This window comes from Mustela nivalis (genome assembly GCF_964662115.1).
Source record: "Mustela nivalis genome assembly, chromosome: 10".
In the NCBI taxonomy this organism is placed as follows: domain Eukaryota; kingdom Metazoa; phylum Chordata; class Mammalia; order Carnivora; family Mustelidae; genus Mustela; species Mustela nivalis.
Window position 1 is genome coordinate 33,524,436 of NC_139029.1, and position 19,498 is coordinate 33,543,933.

At 45.9% G+C, this 19,498-nt stretch overlaps 1 protein-coding gene and 1 long non-coding RNA gene across 20 annotated transcripts in view; both read left to right on the forward strand.

Moving 5' to 3' along the window:
* ARMH1 (armadillo like helical domain containing 1) overlaps positions 1–5,377 on the forward strand; it is a 51,313-nt gene extending 45,936 nt beyond the window's left edge. For 9 of the 18 annotated variants that reach the window (XM_082687303.1, XM_082687301.1, XM_082687304.1 and 6 more), the window contains 6 exons: positions 3,898–4,020; positions 4,112–4,184; positions 4,322–4,451; positions 4,562–4,639; positions 4,918–4,999; positions 5,077–5,377. In XM_082687303.1, the coding sequence (XP_082543429.1) occupies positions 3,898–4,020; positions 4,112–4,184; positions 4,322–4,451; positions 4,562–4,639; positions 4,918–4,999; positions 5,077–5,195 (605 nt within the window). In that variant the 3' untranslated portion in view covers positions 5,196–5,377. The remainder of the gene's footprint in view (positions 1–3,897; positions 4,021–4,111; positions 4,185–4,321; positions 4,452–4,561; positions 4,640–4,917; positions 5,000–5,076) is intronic. The other 9 variants (XM_082687312.1, XM_082687310.1, XM_082687314.1 and 6 more) reach the window with 2 other exon arrangements.
* A 5,460-nt stretch (positions 5,378–10,837) lies between these two features.
* On the forward strand, positions 10,838–18,927 carry LOC309842717. Of its 2 annotated transcripts, XR_014299741.1 has the most exons (4): positions 10,844–11,031; positions 12,791–13,133; positions 17,772–18,681; positions 18,776–18,927. It is a non-coding gene; the product is annotated as an uncharacterized lncRNA (long non-coding RNA). The 2 variants fall into 2 exon arrangements; XR_014299740.1 differs by lacking the exon at positions 12,791–13,133 and having other exon boundaries at positions 10,838–11,031; positions 18,533–18,671; positions 18,767–18,927.
* The last annotated feature ends 571 nt before the right edge of the window (positions 18,928–19,498 follow it).

Genomic DNA, 19,498 nt, shown 5'->3' on the forward strand with positions numbered 1-19,498 from the left:
AGATTAGCAATTAGGATTCAGCAATATGTAAAAAGAATCACATACCATGACCAATTGGAGTTTTTTCCAGGAATGCAAGGTTGGTTCAATATTCAAAAAAATCAATCAATTTAATCTACCAAATTAACAGGCTAAAAAAGAAAACTTACATTATTAAATAATCAGTTCAGAAAATGCATTTGACAAAGTCAGCACCTGTTGATAAAAACCCTCAGGAAAATAGAACTAGAGAACTTCCCCAACTTGATTTTTAAAAAAAATTTTTTTTTACCAAAAATCTAATAGTGAAACATTGAACACTTTGCCCTTAAGTTAAGGAACAAGCCAAGAATGTCTACTGAAGGATTACTACTACCAAAAGAATAATGGCCCTAGTAGACAATTATCTACAGGTTTGTCATATTTCTGTGTGTCTTTTAAATAAAATACCGACTGCTCTTTGTCCCAGACTATCTTTTCAAGGATACTGATGAGCAAACAGTTTTGGAAAATAAAGATATTTCCCCCTTTAGAGCAAAAGGCAGGCATGCTTACTGACTGTAACATTTAGGTTTTCTGAGATAAGTGTTTCTCATTGTAGTGCACACCACTGCACAAGCAGGCATCCATGTGTGTTACCCCCATAGGACTTGAGGGCAAAAGAATTTGATCCAGAAGAGAAAAATCACATAGTCAATATGAAGAATATAAAAAAAGACACCACTAAAAATGTTACACACATTAAAATGATAAAAAGACATCATGAACTTATTTCAATGTTTGAAAATGTAGATGAAAACTGCTAGAAATTATAACCTAACAAAATGGACTTCTGAAGAAAGAGAAAACATAAATAGTCCTCTAACCATTAAAAAAAAAAAAATGAATCAGCATTTTGAAAAAGATTTTATTTATTTGACAGAGACACAGTGAGAGAGGGAACATAAGCAAGGGAAGTGGGAGAGGGAGAAACAGGTTTTCCACTGAGCTGGAAGCCAGATGCAGAGCTCAATCCCAGGACCCCGGGATCATGACCTGAGCTGAAGGCAGCTGTCCAACTGGCTGAGCCACCCAGGTGCCCCGAATCAGTATTTCTTTTCTAAAATCAGCTTTAGAGAATTCTATCAGTCATTCAAGATAAAATTCTTGTCTTACAGAAACTCTTCTCAAGACTAGAAAAAGAGAATACAACCCCCAAATCATTTTCTAAGGTTAGCCTAATCTTTTTTAAGGTAGCCTAATCTTAATATAAAAAATCCATCAATGATAGTATGCAAAAGAGAAACTATACACCAATCTTACTCATGAAGATAGCTGCAAAAACTCTACACAAAATATTAGCAAATTGAATCTAGCAGCATATGCCAGGGATAATATGTCATTTAGAAATGCATATATATCGGGATGCCTGGGTGGCTCAGTTGGTTAAGCAGCTGCCTTCGGCTCAGGTCATGATCCCAGCGTCCTGGGATCGAGTCCCACATCGGGCTCCTTGCTTGGCAGGGAGCCTGCTTCTCCCTCTGCCTCTGCCTGCCATTCTGTCTGCCTGTGCTCACTCTCTCCCCTTCTCTCTCTGATTTAAAAAAAAAAAAAATGCATATATATCATCTTAATAGGAAATAAGTCTAAAAATTTAATGTCTGTTCAATAAGAGATATCTACAAAAAACTATGACAAATGCCATACCTAACAGATGAAACATTGGGAACTTTTCCTTTGAGCTCAGAAATGAGGCAAACTTGCAAACACTCTTCTCCCCAGAAATCTTTAGTAAAAGGGGACACATTTAATCTGAAGAGATACCAGCGTGTACTTAGCTTATGTTTGCCACTTTTTCTGTAACTAACTACAGTTCTCCAAGACTGGCGTCTGTTCCTATGCTGCGGTGCTACTGCTAGGAAAATTTGTGAAAGGGATTTTTGGAAAAGACATGTTGGTCCAAGAAAACAAGGAAATGTGCAGTTTTTAACAAAAATGTAGTAGGGAGGATGGCACCCATGGGTGTGCAAATGAGCCCGCTGGGTGAGATGGTGGGGTTGACCAGTAGCGCAGGGTCACAGCTGCCCCACCCACTGCTCCGAGGGGGAGGGGTCCGAAACATTTTTTTTAAGGGGCCGTGGGTGGCTCAGCTGGTTAAGTATGGGATTCTCGGTATCACCCCAGATCACGATCTTTTGGGTTGTGGGATCCACCTGCCTTACGTTCCTAGAGCTCTGAGCTGCTCTTGTTCACTCTGATTCCCCCCAACTCTAAACAAGTCTTCTAGAACAATACTTACTGACTAGGGGGGGGGGGAAAGACAGCATATCTTAAAATTTTGCTCAATCCTAGGGAGCCTTGGAACCCCAAATAGCAGTGGAGTTTAACTATTAAAGGAACCCGATGTGGGACTTGACCTGAAAGCAGCTGCTTAACCAACTGAGCCACCCAGGGGTCCCAAAAACCTATTTTTAACACAAACATTTAGCCTTACCTAAGTAAGGCCTCCAAAAATTGCACTATCAATTCTCTAATGTTTCATTCTGCAAACACTCTTGGTATTTACACCAAAGAGCCAATTAAAGCAGAAAAGAAACGCTACGTGGAAAGATCTGTGCCCATCCTCACGGATACTGGCTGATCCCCCTACGGTTGCGGTGCCTTTACACCTGCCAGCAAACGCTTTTCTTCCATGGCAGGGAATTATCTCAAGCATATCCTTACTGGACAAAACTTTCTTGACAGGGACATGAAAGGTTAGTTTTCACTATTCGAAGAGATATTAGTGGTAATAGTTGCCATGTGTCTATTATGAGTTCTGGTATGTAAATGAGCTAGTCAGGGAACTGCGCTTCCCCGACGTCTTAGCTCCCCCTAGCTCCCCCTAGCTCCCCCTAGCTCCCCCTAGCTCCCCCTAGCTCCCCCTAGCTCCCCCTAGCGTAGAGAGGCCCCCCGCACCTGACTACCCAGCTGGAGAACAGCATGTTTTGTCTTTTCTGTCTTCCACGTAGCAAGCATGTGAGTTTAAAATAACACTTATCCCAGTGTCCCATCACTTGACCAACTTCCCCTGCCCTCTTCCAACTCTGTCTTTATGACTTCCTCTACAATAATATTCCTGGAGCAAAAGGCGTTTAGGGCAGCCTTGCCCAAAGACTGGGGTAATGCTGAAATGAATAAATGACTGGAAAGTATCTCTAGGAAAACCCCCCTCCATAAACTAGTTCCTTCCTCCTTCCTAATCAAGTGTTTCCTTTATGCTCCCACATCCTTCCTGGCTGTAGTATCTTAACTAAAGTGCTTTATCTCTATGCCTCGTTTCCTGGGACCTATACAGGGTTAAGGAGACAGTGTCATTGCAAAGCAAAGCTCTTTTGGTTATGGTGAGCTTCAGTGGGATGCTGTGTGGAAAGCCTAGGGAAAGAAGGGATCCATATATGGTTTGTCAGAAACTACTGCAGTCTACCTGGCTTCAACCCCTCTCACTCTCTGCCACACATCCTCCACCCACTCCCTCTGTCTCCCTCACTCCTGGGTCTTGGCCCATCCTTTCTCCCCTAGAAGACCTAGCCCCTCCCACCTCCGTGACACCTCAGTGGGGCCTCCAGCTCTGACAGCCTCTAAGCCTCCTTGATGGGTAGGCTCACCGTCCAACCTTTCTTCCTCCCTCTGTAGCTAGTTCTGTGATGGGAGAGTGAGGGGAATGAGGCTCGGCCCCCTCCTCCTCCTCCTCTTTAGCCCCAGATCCAGCAGGACTGTGGTGTTGCCTCCCCAGCTTCTCCCACACACACCTTGCACGGTAAAAAGGTGCTAGGAAAAGTGCAGGAAGGGGATGGGGATAAAAGGAAGCGACTTGGTTCAAGGGGGTCTTTGCTTGCTTGGTGGGGACGGGGGCGGTTTGGAGCATCAGGCCTCCCCAGGGCCTCTGCCCTTCAACAGCCATCGAGCTGATCAAGGACCTGGTCAACTACGACGTGTGCCAGGCGCTGCTCAAGGGCCTGGTGGAGCTGCTGATACCGTCCGTCAGGGAGACCAGAAAACTGGAGCCCAAAATCCTCAACGGTAGGGAGTTGCTCAGATTGAGGCTGCGAGGCTGGGCGGGGTGGGGGTTGGGATGCAGGGCCGCCAGCCTCACGGCCGCCTCCTCCGCCAGACTCCTTGGTTCCCCAGCTCACCGCCCACCTGCCGGTGTTCTTGCAGCAGGCCGCGGCGGCCAAAGCCATCGGGTAAGCGGGCAGGGGGAATGGGAATTGGGGTGGAATGCGGCAAGCCAGCTGGCGGGGCCCGCGGGGCCCGGAGGGGTTCGGGCTGCTGGGCGCCGGAGGGTCCCAAGGGCTCGCCGCCGCCCGAATTCCCGGCCCAGGGTCCTGGCGCGCAGCAACACGAGCATCGCGGAGGAGATGCTGCACCTGCGCGTGGTGCACAGCCTGTTGGCCGCCATGGGCAACTCGGACCACTGCAACAGCCAGCGGCAGGCCAGCCTCACGCTGGAGGTGAGCGGCGGGGCGGCGGGGCGGCGGGGCAGCTGGACGGCGGGGCGGCGGGGGAATGGGCCCCAGGCGTGGGCACCGCAGTCACCCCATCGCCCCGCCCGCCGTCGCAGTACTTCGTGCAGATGTTCCCGGTGGTGGAGGAGCATGTCCGCCGGTCCATGGGAGAGGAGCTCTACCAGCTCTTCCTCGTAAGCGTCCTCGCCCCCAAGGGTTGGGCCCCCACGGAAGGTCCCGCCTCCACAGCGCCCCTCCCCCGGGCCACAACTCCTGCGCACGCTGCGTCCGGGGGCCTGCCGCTGGAGGGACCGCCCGGGCTTGGGCTCCTTCCCAACCCCCGGCGTGGTTCGGTTCCCTTCCCGTCCCTTCCGGTCAACGCCAGAGCCCGCAGCATGCCTCCGCCCCGCCCCCACTTCCAAGTCCAGACTGCCCTGGGACCCCAGCAGGTGCCCCTTGCTCCTGTCCTCAGAGCAATGCCGAGGACTTGTACATGAAAATAGATAGCATTCAGGCGGACATCTTGGCGGCCAACAAAGTCAATGTTTCCAAAGGTGAGTGGGGGAGGGAGGGGACCTGGAGCAGAGGTGCAGCGGGCACCCAGACTCAGGCTCGCCTCTCTTGCTTCCAGTATTACACCAAGGTGGCGTCCCCCGCAGCAACACGGCCTTTTATCTTGAAGCTCATGACAAGGATCAGCTGGATTACATCTCATACTTCCAGAAGGAGGATATGGAGGGAAAGGAGTAACGGAGCGTCTGAGGCAATCCAGAAAGGTCCGGGCGGTGTTTCAGGAAGTCTGGGAGAAGGATCCTGGGGTCACGCTCACGGAGACCCCACTGGCCCTAGGTGGGAGGCTGAGGGTTGGGCCTACCTGTAGGGGAGAGGGAGAGCTGCCGGCTGGCAGGAATTCAATAAATAGTCTTGCTATCTGTCTGTTCTCTCTGTAGCGGGGAGGGGGAAATTAAATAAGAGCTTTTTTGGGCCGGGGTGCCTCTGCTCATCCAGCTTGCCCGGATGGAAGGAACATCAACGTTCTGGAAGATTTAAGGACATAGCCTGAGGAGAGACCCTCACCTCTGCTTCCTCTTCGCGGTCCCCTGCACACTCACCTGCTTGTTCTCCCGTTGCTTCCGTGTTCTCTTTTGCGGATTCATCCTCTCAACCCAGCTTCTTTCAAACTGGAGTGACCTTGAGGCTCTTCTCTATCTACTTTTTCACCCTGGTGATCTCATCCAACTCCTAAACTTTAAATGCCATTTATATGCCATTGATTCCCACATGTCCATTTCCAGTTAAATCTTTCCACCTCTTTGTGTCCAAAACTGAACTCCTGATCCTCTGCCACTCTCCCCAGTTCAACTGATGGCAACTCCTCATCCTTTCTGCCACTCAGAACAAAACAGCATTCTCCTTAATGTTTCTCTTCAACATCTGCATCCCATTCTGTTGATTTTACCTTCCAAGTATATCCAGAATTCAACCAAATCTCACTACTCTGTTGCTAATACCTTAATCTGAGGCACAAGCAAGGGGAGGGGCAGGGGGAAAAGGAGAAGTGGGCTCCCGGCTGAGCAGGGAGCCCCATGTGGGGCGATCCTGACCTACACTTAACCAACTGAGCCACCCAGGCGCCCCCGAGGGTAGTCCTTTTAAACTTAGATTTCGTTACTGCTGAAAACCTTGCAGGAATCTCCATTTTAAGAACAGTAAACCTAAATCCTGCAGAGAGGGTCGTACACAGTCTAGTCTCCCATGATCTCTGAACTGTCTCCTAATTCTCTGGATAGTATAGCTATATGGTTCTTAGAACCTAGAGTTCTTATCACCTCAGCTATATACCTACATGGTGAACTCCCTCACCTTGCAACTCTATACAAAAGTCACCTTCTCAGTGAGGGCTACTAATCCTACCACTGTGTATACTCTGGTCCCCAAACCCCTTATGCTGCTATTTTTTTCCCCCACAACACTTACTACTTTGTAATGGTCTGTCTCCACCTGTATATAAGCTCAACTAAGGGGTATTTTTGTTCTTTACTAATACATCCCAAACACTGAGAACAGTGCTTGGCATGCCCATGTTAATGACCGAGGTAATTGTGAGGAAATTGTCATCAAATCAGAGGAAATGAAGTCAGATAGCAGTAATTCTGCAGGTGGCCACAAGAGGGCATCATCGGTCCCTGATACTGTTAAATCTAAGGCAGCCCAGACTTCCCCTCAAACTTGACTGAACTTTGAGAGAAAAGTTAACAAAATATCTAGTTATGCTTTCATAAAAGTAAGTGGGTTTTCTGTAAAGAAGAGTCTCTTTGTAGTCTTCAGATGGCCTTTGTAGAATGATGATAAAAAGGTACCCTAGAAATTTTTTGGAAATTTGAATAATCGGAAAATCCAAAAATCTGGAAGCCACTGTTCTAAGGTAACCATAGTTCAATAAAACAATGGAGGGGCACCTGGGTGGCTCAGTCGTTAAGCGTCTGCCTTCAGCTCAGGTCATGATCCGAGGGTTCTGGATGGAGCGGGCATTGGGCTCCCTGCTCTGCAAGGAGCCTTCTTCTCCCTTTCCCACTCTCCCTGCTTGTGTTCCCTCTCTTACTGTTTCTCTCTGTCAAATAAATAAATGAAATCTTTTTTTTAATGGAACTTTTTAAATTGAATCAAGTATAATATATATGTAAATCATACACATTACATGGAATTTATTAATACATATTTCCCCCCACTGTTTACAAGTTCAAAGCTACAAAAAGTTGAAAGAAAAATACAGTGAATAGGGCACCTGGGTGGCTCAGATGGTTGGGTGTCTGCCTTCGGCTTGCCTCATGATCTAAAGGTCGTGGGATCGAGTCCTGCATCAGGCTCTCTGCTCCTCAGGGAGACTGCTTCTGCCTCTGCCTTTGCCTCTCTCTCTCTCTGTCTCATGAATAGAAAAATAAAATCTTTTTTTTTTTTTTTAATGCAGTGAATATGTATACCTATCACTCTTGGACACATTTGCATTCTCTCTCTCTCTGTTTACTGAACCACTGGAAAGTTTCCGTTATTGAGGCACATGGCTGGCTCAGTCGATAGAGCATGCAACTTTTTTTTTTTTAAGATTTTATTTATTTATTTGTCAGAGAGAGAGTGAATGAGAGCGAGCACAGGCAGACAGAGTGGAAGGAAGAGTCAGAGGGAGAAGCAGGCTCCCTGCGGAGCAAGGAGCCTGATGTGGGACTCGATCCCAGGACGCTGGGATCATGACCTGAGCCGAAGGCAGCCGCTTAACCAAGTGAGCCACCCAGGCGTCCCGAGCATGCAACTCTTTGATCTCATGGTCCTGAGTTCTAAGTTGCACATTCAGAGTAGAGATGACTTTTTAAAAACCAAGCTTCAGATATCATGACATGTCACTACTAAATACTTAACATGATGTTTCTACTAAGAATAAAGACCTTCTCTTACATAATTACAGTATCATTATTTTAGTGGTCTGAGTAATGGTCCCCAAATATGTTCACATCCTATGCCTGGAACCTGTGAATATGTTACTTCACATGGTAAAAAGAATTTTGTGGGTGTGACTAAAGTAAGGGTCTTGAGATGGGGAGATTATTCTGAATTAGCAGGTGGACCTGAGATAATCACAAGAGTCCTTATAATTTTTACAGAGGGAGGCAGGAGGATCCAGAGTTAGAACTAGGAGATGACAGGACAGAAGCAAAAGAGAGTGATGTGAAGGCATCACACTCAGTCAGCTTCTAGAAACTGAATGAGGCAAGGAAACAGTCTCCTCTGAAGTCTCTAGAAGGAAGGCAACACCTTCATTTTAGACTGCTGACCTACAGAACTGTAAGAGAAAAGTTTGTGTTATATCGCCAAGTTTGTAGTTACTTGTTAGAACAGCAACCAGAAAGCCTATACAATTATAAATATCTGAAATAGAGTGCATATGAAAATTTCTACAACTGTCCCCAAAATGTACCTTCTGTGTTCTTTCCCTTTTTTAAAAATTTATTTTTGGGTTACCTGGATGTCTCAGTCTTTTTAAGTAAAAAAATAAGTTTATTTAGATTTTAGAGAGAGGCAAAAAAGCAGACGCCCCTGAACGCATAGCTGTACGTGGGGCTCCATCCCAAGATGCTGAGATCAAGACCCAAAGAGAAACCAAGAACAGGAGACTTAACCGACTGAGCTACCCGGGTGCCCCTGACCTTGAACTTTAAAAGTTTTACTGGGGGGACGTCTGGGTGTCTCAGGGGGTTAAAGCCTCTGTCTTGGGCCCAGGTCATGACCCCAGAATCCTGGGATGGAGCCCTGCCTGCAATCAGGCTCTCCGCTCAGCGGGGAGCCTGCTTCCTCCTCTCTCTGCCTGCTTCTCTACTTGTGATCTCTGTCTGTCGAATAAAATCTTTTTTTTTATTGGGGGATGGGGTGGCTCAGTGGGTTACGGCCTCTGCCTGCGGCTCAGGTCATATTTCCAGAGTTCCAGGATCAAACCCTGAATCAGGCTCCCAGCTAATGGGGGGCCTGCCTCTCTGCCTATTTGTGATCTCTGAGAAAAAAGTGTTAATTCAGGAAAACCCAGGTGGCTTCATTTGGGCGTCTGTCTTCCACTCTGGTCCTGATCCCACCGTCAGATGAGGTCCCAGCATGAGATTTCTTTCTCAGTGGAGGAGCTTGCTACTTTTTCCCTGCAGCTGTTACCCTGTTTTTACTGTCAAATTTCTTACAGAAAAAACCTGAACTTAGAATTCCACCCTATCTCACACCATATGCTAACATTCCTAGCACAAGACTATGGATCACCTACTTGAAATAAGTCTGATCTTTCACAAGTTTTAGTAAGCCCTGCAAACGCAAGGCCTCAAAAAATTGGGTAAACACTCAGAATTGTTCCTCTCCACGGAAATCTTTAGTAAAAGGCGAAAGATTTATACGATCTGAAGAGAAACCAGAGTATGCTCAGGAAACCACTCACACAGAGCTCGGGTGACTGTCACTCCTAGAACAGCAATGGTAATTACTTAGCCAAAAGAGTCACGGACATCCGCTTTTATCTCAGTCAATTCTGTGATAGCAGTCTGATTTCTGGAGAGGGGAAAAAAAAAGTCGAAAAAAAATAATCTAGCCGTTTTAAAATAAGAAATACCATGGGTGCAGGGCATTGTGGGTATGTAAATGACGCTTAGTCACCACTCTCCGGTTGCCGGAAATTCCTTAGATCGTTTTCCTGCTAGGCCTGGAGCCACCACCTGGGGGCAGGGCAGAAGCCAGATTTGCAGGGAAGTAAGATGCCCGATTCAGTCTCTTTTTTTTTTTTTTTTTTTTTTTCATTTTGTTTTATAATTGACACTCCAAGGTAAAATTTATCTTGAATTAAAAATTAAAAATTAGGGGCGCCTGGGTGGCTCAGTGGGCTAAAGCCTCTGCCTTTGGCTCAGGTCATGATCCCCGGGTCCTGGAATCGAGCCCCGCTTCGGGCTCTCTGCTCAGGAGGGAGCCTGCTTCCTCCTCTCTCTGCCTGCCTCTCGGCCTACTTGTCATCTCTGTCTGTCAAATAAATAAAAATTTTTAAAAATCTTTAAAAAAATTAAAAATTAAATTTGAGGGGCGCCTGGGTGCCTCAGAAGCCTCTGCCTTCGGCTCAGGTCATGGTCTCAGGGTCCTGGGATGGAGCCCCGCATTGGGCTCTCTGCTCAGCAGGGAGCCTGCTTCCCCCTCTTTCTGCCTGCCTCTCTGCCTACTTGTGATCTCTGTCAAATAAATAAATTATTTTTTAAAAATTTAAATTTGACCTTTTTTAAGTCTTGAAAATAATTGTCTTCATCCATTCATTCAACAAAAATGTATTGAACACTGTGTCAAACCCTGTGCTGGACCTCAGGAATGTATGGTGAGGACGAATAACGGAATGTTCAGTGACACATGGGCCAAATGTAGAAAAATTCTTCAAAGCTGGGTGGTGAGCGCATTCAGAGAAACACCATAAGCAGTCTGAGCCGGGATAGTGAAAGAGCAAGCGGCTAAGGACCAAGGACCTGATTCTCACATGCCAAGCAAAGAGCTTCCACCCTCCCCAAGAAACCAAAACTCTCTAAAGGACAACGTGATCAGATTAATAGCATGAAGCAGCATCTGGTGTTATTGGTGTTACAGGTTGAATTGTTCTTTCCCAAATTCATTTGTTCAAGTCTTTACTCCCTATCTCAGAGTGTGACTATTTAGAAATAGGGTCACTCCAGGTGTAATTAGTTAAGTTGAGGCTTCCAGAACTGTGTAGACATTTCTGTGGTTTAAGCCACCCAGTCTGGGGTGTTTGTTATGGAACTCTAGAAAATACACCTGGGTACTTGCTAGATATGCAAATTATCAGGCCCCACCCCCAGGCCTTCTGAGTCAGAAAGGGGTAGGGGGCGGGGGAAGAACCCAAGCGTCTGGGTGAACAATCCTCGCGTGATTCTGATGCGGGCTATATTGCGAACCACTGAACACTCACCACTCCGGCTCAAGTTTGAACACCCACTCAGTTTGGAGAGTATAGCCAGCAAGAAAGCCAGAAATAAATGATGGCCCAGACTGCCCTAGGAAGGAGTGCAAGGTGAGGAGAGGCAAGCCACTCAGATCCCTGGAGAACAGAGGCAGGGGCGGCTGGGTGGCTCGGTTTGTTGTGCGTCTGCCTTCCGTTCAGGTCAGGATCCCGGAGTCGTGGGATCCAGCCCCACACTGGGCTTCTTGCTCAGCAGTGAGTCTGTTTCCCCCTCTCCTTCTGCCCCTCCACCTGCTCGCTCGCTCTCTCTCAAATAAGTAAAAATCTAAAACACACACACAGTGGTCTACGTGTGCAATTAATTAGGAAGGCTGGGGGGAAACCAGGAGGGTGCACCAAAACGAAACCCAGGACGGAAAGACGTTTCAGGAAGGGAGTCGTCCCTTCTGTCCAATCCGGGAAATGGAGCGGCAAGGTCCACAGGCTCCCCCAGCCGGGCAGTTGCCGGCGACCTGGCCAGAGGGGTTTCCAGGGAGCTGGGAGCTGGCGGGTGAGCGGAGGTCAGGAAGCAGGCAGGCGGCGCAGACAGCTCTAGGGACAACGCTCGCCCTGAAAAATCAAGAGACCAGGAGACGGGTTCTGGAAAGGCGGGAAATCTGCTCGGCGGGGAGCCTGCCCCCCCCCCGCCACCGCCTACTTATGATCTCTCTGTCAAATAAATAAAATCTTAAAAAAAAAGTGACGTGTTTCAGAATGCCTGGGTGGCTCAGTCCGTTAAGCGTCTGCCTTCAGCTGAGGTCATGATCCCAGGGTCTGGGTATCGAGTCCCGTATCAGGCTCCTTGCTCCTTTAAGAGTCCGCTTCTCCCTCTGCTTGCTGCTTCTCCCGCTTGTGCTCTCTTGCGCGCTCGCTCTCTCTCTCTCTCTCTGGCAAATAAATTTTTTTTTAAATCTTTAAAAATTTTTCTTTAAAGTGACATGTTTCTTTTGTGCTAATATGACTCCTCTGAATGACCTAACTAGATTAACTGGTTACCAGGCAAATTGAGCCCACAAGAAAGGAAGCCAATATTTAAATTACCAGGTTATTGTCTGACCCATTGAGATGATTTATTTTCAACATAAACATATAAACTCAATGCGAGATGCCTAACTAAAGCAAGCACCAGCAAAAAAAAACAAGATAGTTTTTCTTCTAAGGTTTAGGCTTTACCCAGAATTCCTTATACAGGAGCGAGCCCATACCTAGGGTCATTGCTCCCACAACAAAACCTTGGGCTGACATATGCACATGGATCGGGTGAACAGACATTTTAGTATCCCCCCCCCACGCTCTTCAGTTTATGTAATCCATATACAATTGTTGCAAACCCCGCCATTTCAATGGGAACAAACGGTGCCTCTCTAGCTTTTCAGATCATCATACGAAGGAGAAACATCTGTGCCAGTTGACATAGTGGAGGAAGAATCCTACCATGACGGGACTTAGGCTCTAACTCATCATGTGACTCTTGATCTCAGGGTTGTGAGTTCAAGACCAACGTTGCACAGAGAAATTACTTAGAAAAGATAAATACCGGGGCGCCTGGGTGGCTCAGTGGTTAAGCCGCTGCCTTTGGCTCAGGTCATGATCTCAGGGTCCTGGGATCGAGTACCGCATCGGGCTCTCTGCTCGGCAGGGAGCCTGCTTCCTCCTCTCTCTCTCTGCCTGCCTCTCTGCCTACTTGTGATTTCTCTCTGTCAAATAAATAAATAAAATCTTTAAAAAAAAAAAAGATAAATACCAATGAATATGGAAAAACATATGCACAAGTGATTATTTTTAATAATGCAGTATTATTTTTTAGAAGATTTATTTATTTATTTGATAGGTGAGTGGACGGGCAGAAGGTCTAGAGAGAACCCGGAAGCGGACCTCCCAGTGAGCTCGGAGCCGGATGTGGAGCTTGATCCCAGGATCCCAAGAGTTCATGATCTGAGCTAAAAGGAAGTCAGCTGCTTAACGGACTGAGCCACCCAGGCACTCCAGATGCCGTATTATTTGTAAAAGCAAAATGCTGCTAAATAATTTAAATTCCTACCTACATGGACTGTTTACAGTTTATCTGCACAGCGGAGTAGTATGAAGCCAAAAAAAAAAAAAAAAAAGAGGGAGATCTCTAAAGACCGATATTGAACAATTTCCAGAATACATTTTTGGTTGATTCAAGTAAGGTGAGGGTGTATCTTTTGTTAAGGGAAATAAACTAGGGGTGCCTGGGTGGCTGAGTCAGTTAAGTGCCTGCCTTCAGCTCAGGTCAAGCCCCATGGCTCCTTGCTCCGCAGGAAGTCTGCTTCCTCTCTCTCTCTTCCTCTGCCCCTCCTCCCTGCTTGTTGTCTCTCTCTCTCTCTCTCTCTCTCTCTCTCTCTCTCTGTGTCTCTCAAATAAGTAAAATCTTTTCTATTTTTTTATTTTAAAAATTTTTTTTAATTTTTAAATGGGGATGCACCTGGGTGGTTCACTTGTTAAGTGACTGCCTTCAGCTCAGGCCACAATCCCCCGGTCCTGGGATCAAGGCCTACATCTGGCTCCCTGCTCAGCAGGGAGCCTGCTTCTCCCGCTACTGCTTCCCTGCTTGTGTTCCCTCTCTCTCTGTCAAAAGGAAAATAAGCTATGTGTTTGTTTGTCATTATTATAATTATTATTTCCAAACAGAATCACAGATTAAACCAGAAACTAATGAACACAGGGTCAGAGGGAATGAGGTGGAGAGGATGAGGACCAGAGTGACTTCTCTGAGTTTATATATTTTTATGGTTTCAGCAGGCAGCTAAAAGACTACATTCCCCAGCCTCCCTGGATTCTTATAATCCCCATGTGACTAAGTTCAAGTTAAAGTAGAGGTGGAAATATTATAAGTAGATGTAAATGAAAGTATCCTCAGTCTCTGTAAAGTATTTCTGAGACTATGGGGGGGTATGAGGTATGGTGAGCACTGCCTGATGAATCACAGACCTGTACCCCTGAAACAAATAATACATTATAGGTTTAAAAAAAATTATTTCTGAGACTTTGAACAGGATGGAGTAACTCTTCCTTTAACTTTTTTTTTACCTGCTTCCTGAGCAGGGGGCTGGGGGGTGGATGATGGCTGCAATGTCAGCAAACTTCTTCCTGTGAGAATTGGGGTAAGGAGCCCTGATTTGTATCATTTGCCCATTTTTGTGGGTGTAAATATTCCCACCATGCCTGATGTCAAGCTACCAACTCGAAGTCACTAAAGATGGAGTTGAGAAGAGATACACACATGAAGGGGCCAGCCCCAGCCTTGAGCCGGTGGGTCATACACCGATGGCCATGTGCAGCCCCAAGGACAATAATTCGGTAAGGGATTCACAAGATAAAAAGATGTAAAATGTGGGCCCCGGGGTGGCTCAATCAATTAAGTGTCTACCTTCAGCTTAGATTGTGATCCAAGGGTCCTGGGATGGAGTCCCACACTGGGTTCCCTGCTTGGTGGGGAGTCTGCTTCTCCCTCTGCCTCTGGCTCCCTCTCTCTGTCTCTCATGAGTAAAATAACATCTTTTTTTAAAAAGATGTAAAAAATGACATCAAAAATGTAAAATGTGGTAGGTGGGGGAGAGTAATAATGCTGAACTTTACAGTGGGATCAAACAAGTTATCAACTTCTAACAGATTATTCTAGAGAGAAGTTATTCTATGTAAGCCTCTTTTTTTTAATACAACAGAACAAATCCACTTTACTTTTTTTTTTTTAAGATTTTATTTATTTATTTAACAAACAGAGAGAGATCACAAGTAGGCAGAGAGGCAGGCAGAGAGAGAGGGGGAAGCAGGCTCCCCGCTGAGCAGAGAGCCCGATGTGGGGCTCGATCCCAGGACCCTGGGATCATGACCTGAGCCGAAGGCAGAGGCTTTAACCCACTGAGCCACCCAGGTGCCCCTCACTGAGTTTGAATCCTTGAGGGGTAAAGCATCCCATGGATTCTGTGTCCAATGACCACAGCCGGAAGATTGCTTTGGAATCTGGCATGAATCATGTTTCCATGGGCCCCAATTGTCCTTTCCCCAGATTACTCAGGTTTTGTTTTGTTTGCCACAAGGAGTCACTATGTCATTCTTACATATAAGCGTATCTCTTGCCTAGAGAGCATTCAGTTTAATCTCTAGCACAAACTCCTTCAATTTTCAGAGCTGTGTTCTCCCTCTGTGCCAGAGACCTGCTTGTTGGCAGCAAAAATGGCCCTGAACCACAGCCTTCCAGATACTTGTCATTTTAGAAATCCTGTCCATAGGGGCCCCTGGGGGGCTAAGTCCAAAGAGTGTCTGCCTTTGGTTCAGGTCATGATCTCAGGCTCCTGTGATCAAGCCCCATGTCAGACTCAGCAGGGAGCCTGCTTCTCCCTCTCCCTCTCTGTGTTCTCTCTCTTTCTCTCAAATAAATAGATTTTTAAAAAGAAAGAAATCCTGTCCATAGCAGGTCTCCATAGGCTCCAAAATGGAGGAAAGAAATCTTGATAAGGTTTTCCTTTTTAAACATATTTAAAGCACATTTGAGGAAATGTTTACATCTATTAAATTGTAGTACTGGGTGTGTTTTTGTCCTCTGTGTTTTTCTGTGGAGTTAGAAATAATTCTTTTTTTTTTTTTTTTTTTTTTTTTTTTTAAGAGAAAGAGAGCAAGAGAATGAGTCTTAAGCAAGTTCCATGCCCAGTGCGGAGCCCATCTCGGGGGTCAATCTTACAACCTCCAGATCATGACCTGAGCCAAAATTACGAATCTAACACTTAACCAACTGAGCCACCCAGGCACCCCTCATGACAAATTTTTAAAATAAAAATTAGAGGGGCACCTAGGTGGCTCAGTCATTAAGTGTCTGCTTTTGGCTCAGGTCATGATCTGGAGTCCTGGAATCAAGAGTGCTGCATTGGGGCTCCTGGGTGGCTCAGTGGGTTAAGCTGCTGCCTTCAGCTCGGGTCATGATCTCAGGGTTCTGGGATCGAGTCCCGCATCGGGCTCTCTGCTCAGCCGGGAGCCTGCTTCCTCCTCTCTCTCTCTGCCTGCCTCTCTGCCTACTTGTGATCTCTCTCTGTCAAATAAATAAATAAAATCTTAAAACAAAACAAAACAAAGAGTGCTGCATTGAGCACCTCACATCTGGCTCCCTCATCAGTGGGGAGTCTGCTTCTCCTTCTGTCCATCCCCCTGCTCGTGCTGTCTCTCACTTTCAAATAAATAATTTAAATCTTTTTTTTTAAATAAAATCTTTTTTTAAAAAAGATTTTATTTATTTATTTGAGAGAGAGGCAGAGAGCAGGAGAGGGAGGAGAAGCAGGCTCCCCGTTGGACAGGGAGCCCAATGTGGGGCTCCATTCCAGGACCCAGGAATCATGACCTGAGCCAAAGGCAGATGCTTGAACAACTGAGCCATCCAGGCGCTACAATAAATAAAATCATTAAAAAAAAAAAAAATGGGGGCGCCTGGGTGGCTCAGTGGGTTGGGCCTCTGCCTTTGGCTCAGGTCGTGATCCCAGGGGCCTGGGATCCAGTCCCACATGGGGCTCTCTGCTCGACGGGGAGCCTGCTTCTCCTCATCTCTCTCTCTGTCTGTCTCTCTGCCTATTTGTGATCTCTCTCTCTGTCAAATAAATAAATAAAATCTTAAAAAAAAAAAAAAAATGAGGGGCGCCTGGGTGGCTCAGTGGGTTAAGCCGCTGCCTTTGGCTCAGGTCATGATCTCGGGGTCCTGGGATCCAGTCCCGCATCAGGCTCTCTGCTCGGCGGGGAGTCTGCTTCCTCCTCTCTCTATCTCTGCCTGCCTCTCTGCCTACTTGTGATCTCTCTCTGTCAAGTAAATAAATAAAATCTTAAAAAAAAATGAGAGGGGTGCCTGGGTGGCTCAGTGGGTTAAGCTGCTGCCTTCAGCTCGGGTCATGATCCCAGGGTCCTGGGATCGAGCCCCGAATTGGGTTTTCTGCTCAGCAGGGAGCCTGCTTCCTCCTCCCTCTCTGCCTGCCTCTCTGCCTACTTGTGATCTCTCTCTGTCAAATAAATAAATAAAATCTTTAAACATAAATAAATAAAAATGAGAAATGAGGAAGGAGAGATGAGAAAAGTATGAAACTCTTACTATGGAAATTACTTCACCTAGTAAAAAACACATCTCGAAGTCTGATGTTTGAATCAATTTCAAGATTTGTGAAGCATTAATCATATGAGTCATTTAAAAAAAAAAAGGTCTAGTGTGAAAATTAAGTCAAAATTGTACCAATGTAAATGCATCCACGGTGAAGATTCTTTAAGGTGAAACTCAGTGAAGCTATTTGTTTGGTTATTTATTTATTTATGTTATTTATTTAGTTGACAGACAGAGGTCATAGGCAGAGAGAAAGAGAAGCAGGCTCCCTGCGGAGCAGAGAGCCGGATGCAGGGCTCCATCCCAGGACCCTGGGATCGTAACCTGAGCCGAAGGCAGGGACTTTAACCCACTGAGTCACCAGGTGCCCCCTAAATAAATAAAATATTTTTTAAAATTGTTTATTTAGATCTTATGCCCATTTTATTTTATTTTATTTACGAGAGAGAGAGCATGCATGCCTGTGCATGCCAGGGGTGGGAAGTAGGCAGAAAAAATTAATTTTTCTTTTTTTTTCTCAAGGTTTTTATTTATTCATTTGAGACAGAGAGAGCATGAGCAGGGGAGAGGGAAAAGCAAGCTCCCTGCTGAGGCAGGAGCCGTATGTGGGGCTCATTCCAAGGACCCTGAGATCATGACCTGAGCATGAGGGAGATGCTTAACCATCTGAGCCACCCAGGCGCCCCAGTAAAGAGAATTTTTTTTTCTTTTTTAGCAGAGAGAATCTTAAGCAGGCTCCATGCCCAGAAGAGAGCCTGATGTGGCGCTTCATCTCATGACCCTGGGTGACATCATGTCCTGAGCCAAAATCAAGATATGGACGCTTAACCAACTGAGCCACCCAGGTGTCCCAATCTCATGCCCATTTTAAAGTTTATTTATTTTTTAGTAATCTCTATACCCAATGAGGGGCTCAAACTCACAATTCCAAGATGGAGAATCACATGCTCTTCTGACCAAGTTACCAGGTGCCCTATTAATTTGTTAGTACTTAGTTGCCTTTTTATTCTATATTTTTCTCATTTACATATTTTTCTATCACTCTTACGAGGTTTGTCTAGCTTATTAAGACTTTCAAACAGCTAATTTTTTTTTTTTTTTTTTTTTTTTGGAAGTAGGTTCCACGCCCAGCCTGGGGTTGAAATCCCAGCCCTGAGATCAAGAGTCACATGCTCTACCAACTGAGCCAGCCAGGCACCCCTCCAAACAACTAAATTTTCTAAATCCTTTTTTTTTTTTTTTAAGATTTTATTTATTTATCAGAGAGAGAGAGGGAGAGCGAGCGAGCATAGGCAGACAGAATGGCAGGCAGGGGCAGAGGGAGAAGCAGGCTCCCTGCTGAGGAAGGAGCCCAATGTGGGACTCGATCCCAGGACGCTGGGATCATGACCTGGCCAAAGGCAGCTGCTCAACCAACTGAGCCACCCAGGTGTCCCTAAATTTTCTAAATTCTTTTTTAATTTTTTTTTTTCACAGATTTCTGCCTTTCTCCTCCCTCTCTTATTTTGTTGAATCTCAACTTTGTAGCTCTTTCCCAAATTATTGAACAATGTATGAAGAATGTTTTCAGCTGCAGGTTAAAGAAAACATGAATAAAGATGGCTTAAACAACCAGGTGGGTTTTTGTTTTGCTTTGTTTTGTTTTGTATTTACACATGGAGCCTTGATAGAGGTGGTTGCTGACTTTGATTCAACTGCTCACCCTCCAAGAACCCTCAGGCTCTTCTCTCCTACTTGGCTGCCCTGAGTGTGTTGGATTTTTGATCTCATGACTATCCACCTACCTCATGATCACAAGGCAGCTGTCAGAACTCCAAAGGGAATATCCATGTCCAAGGCAATAAAAAAGAGGATGATATGTTACGAGCAAACCATTGTCAATGTCATTTCATTCCCTCCTGTTAGAAAAGAACATATCCTCCCCCTGTCTCTCTCTGCCTGCCTCTCGGCCTACTTGTGTTCTCTGTCAAATAAACAAAATCTAAAATAAAATAAAATAAAAGGAAAGGAAAGGAAAGGAAACAACATATCCTGCCCAGAAGCCCCCAGAACATTCCTGCTTATATCTCATTGGCCAGAACCGTGTCACATGGCCTGCTCTCATTGCATGGGAATCTAAGAAAGCGGGTTATTTAGTTCTTCCAGGCCCTAATGGAGACATGAGTAAGGAGGCTGGGAATGGCTGTTGGGTTAGCCACCAACAGTGTGTGTGTGTCATAAACAACCGGGCTCGTTTGTTTTCAGTCTTCCTTGTTTTCTTTATCATTTCCCGATGCCTTTGGGGTGAATCCTCACCCTGATGTTGTTGCTCATTGTCTTATTTGGGCTGTGACCATTCTGCTCTTCAGTCCATGTATGGATTTCAACTATTAAAATTTTCATAATTGGTATTTCCAACCAATTCTTCCTGTTTATTCCTGCCTTATATTAACAATGCCCTCC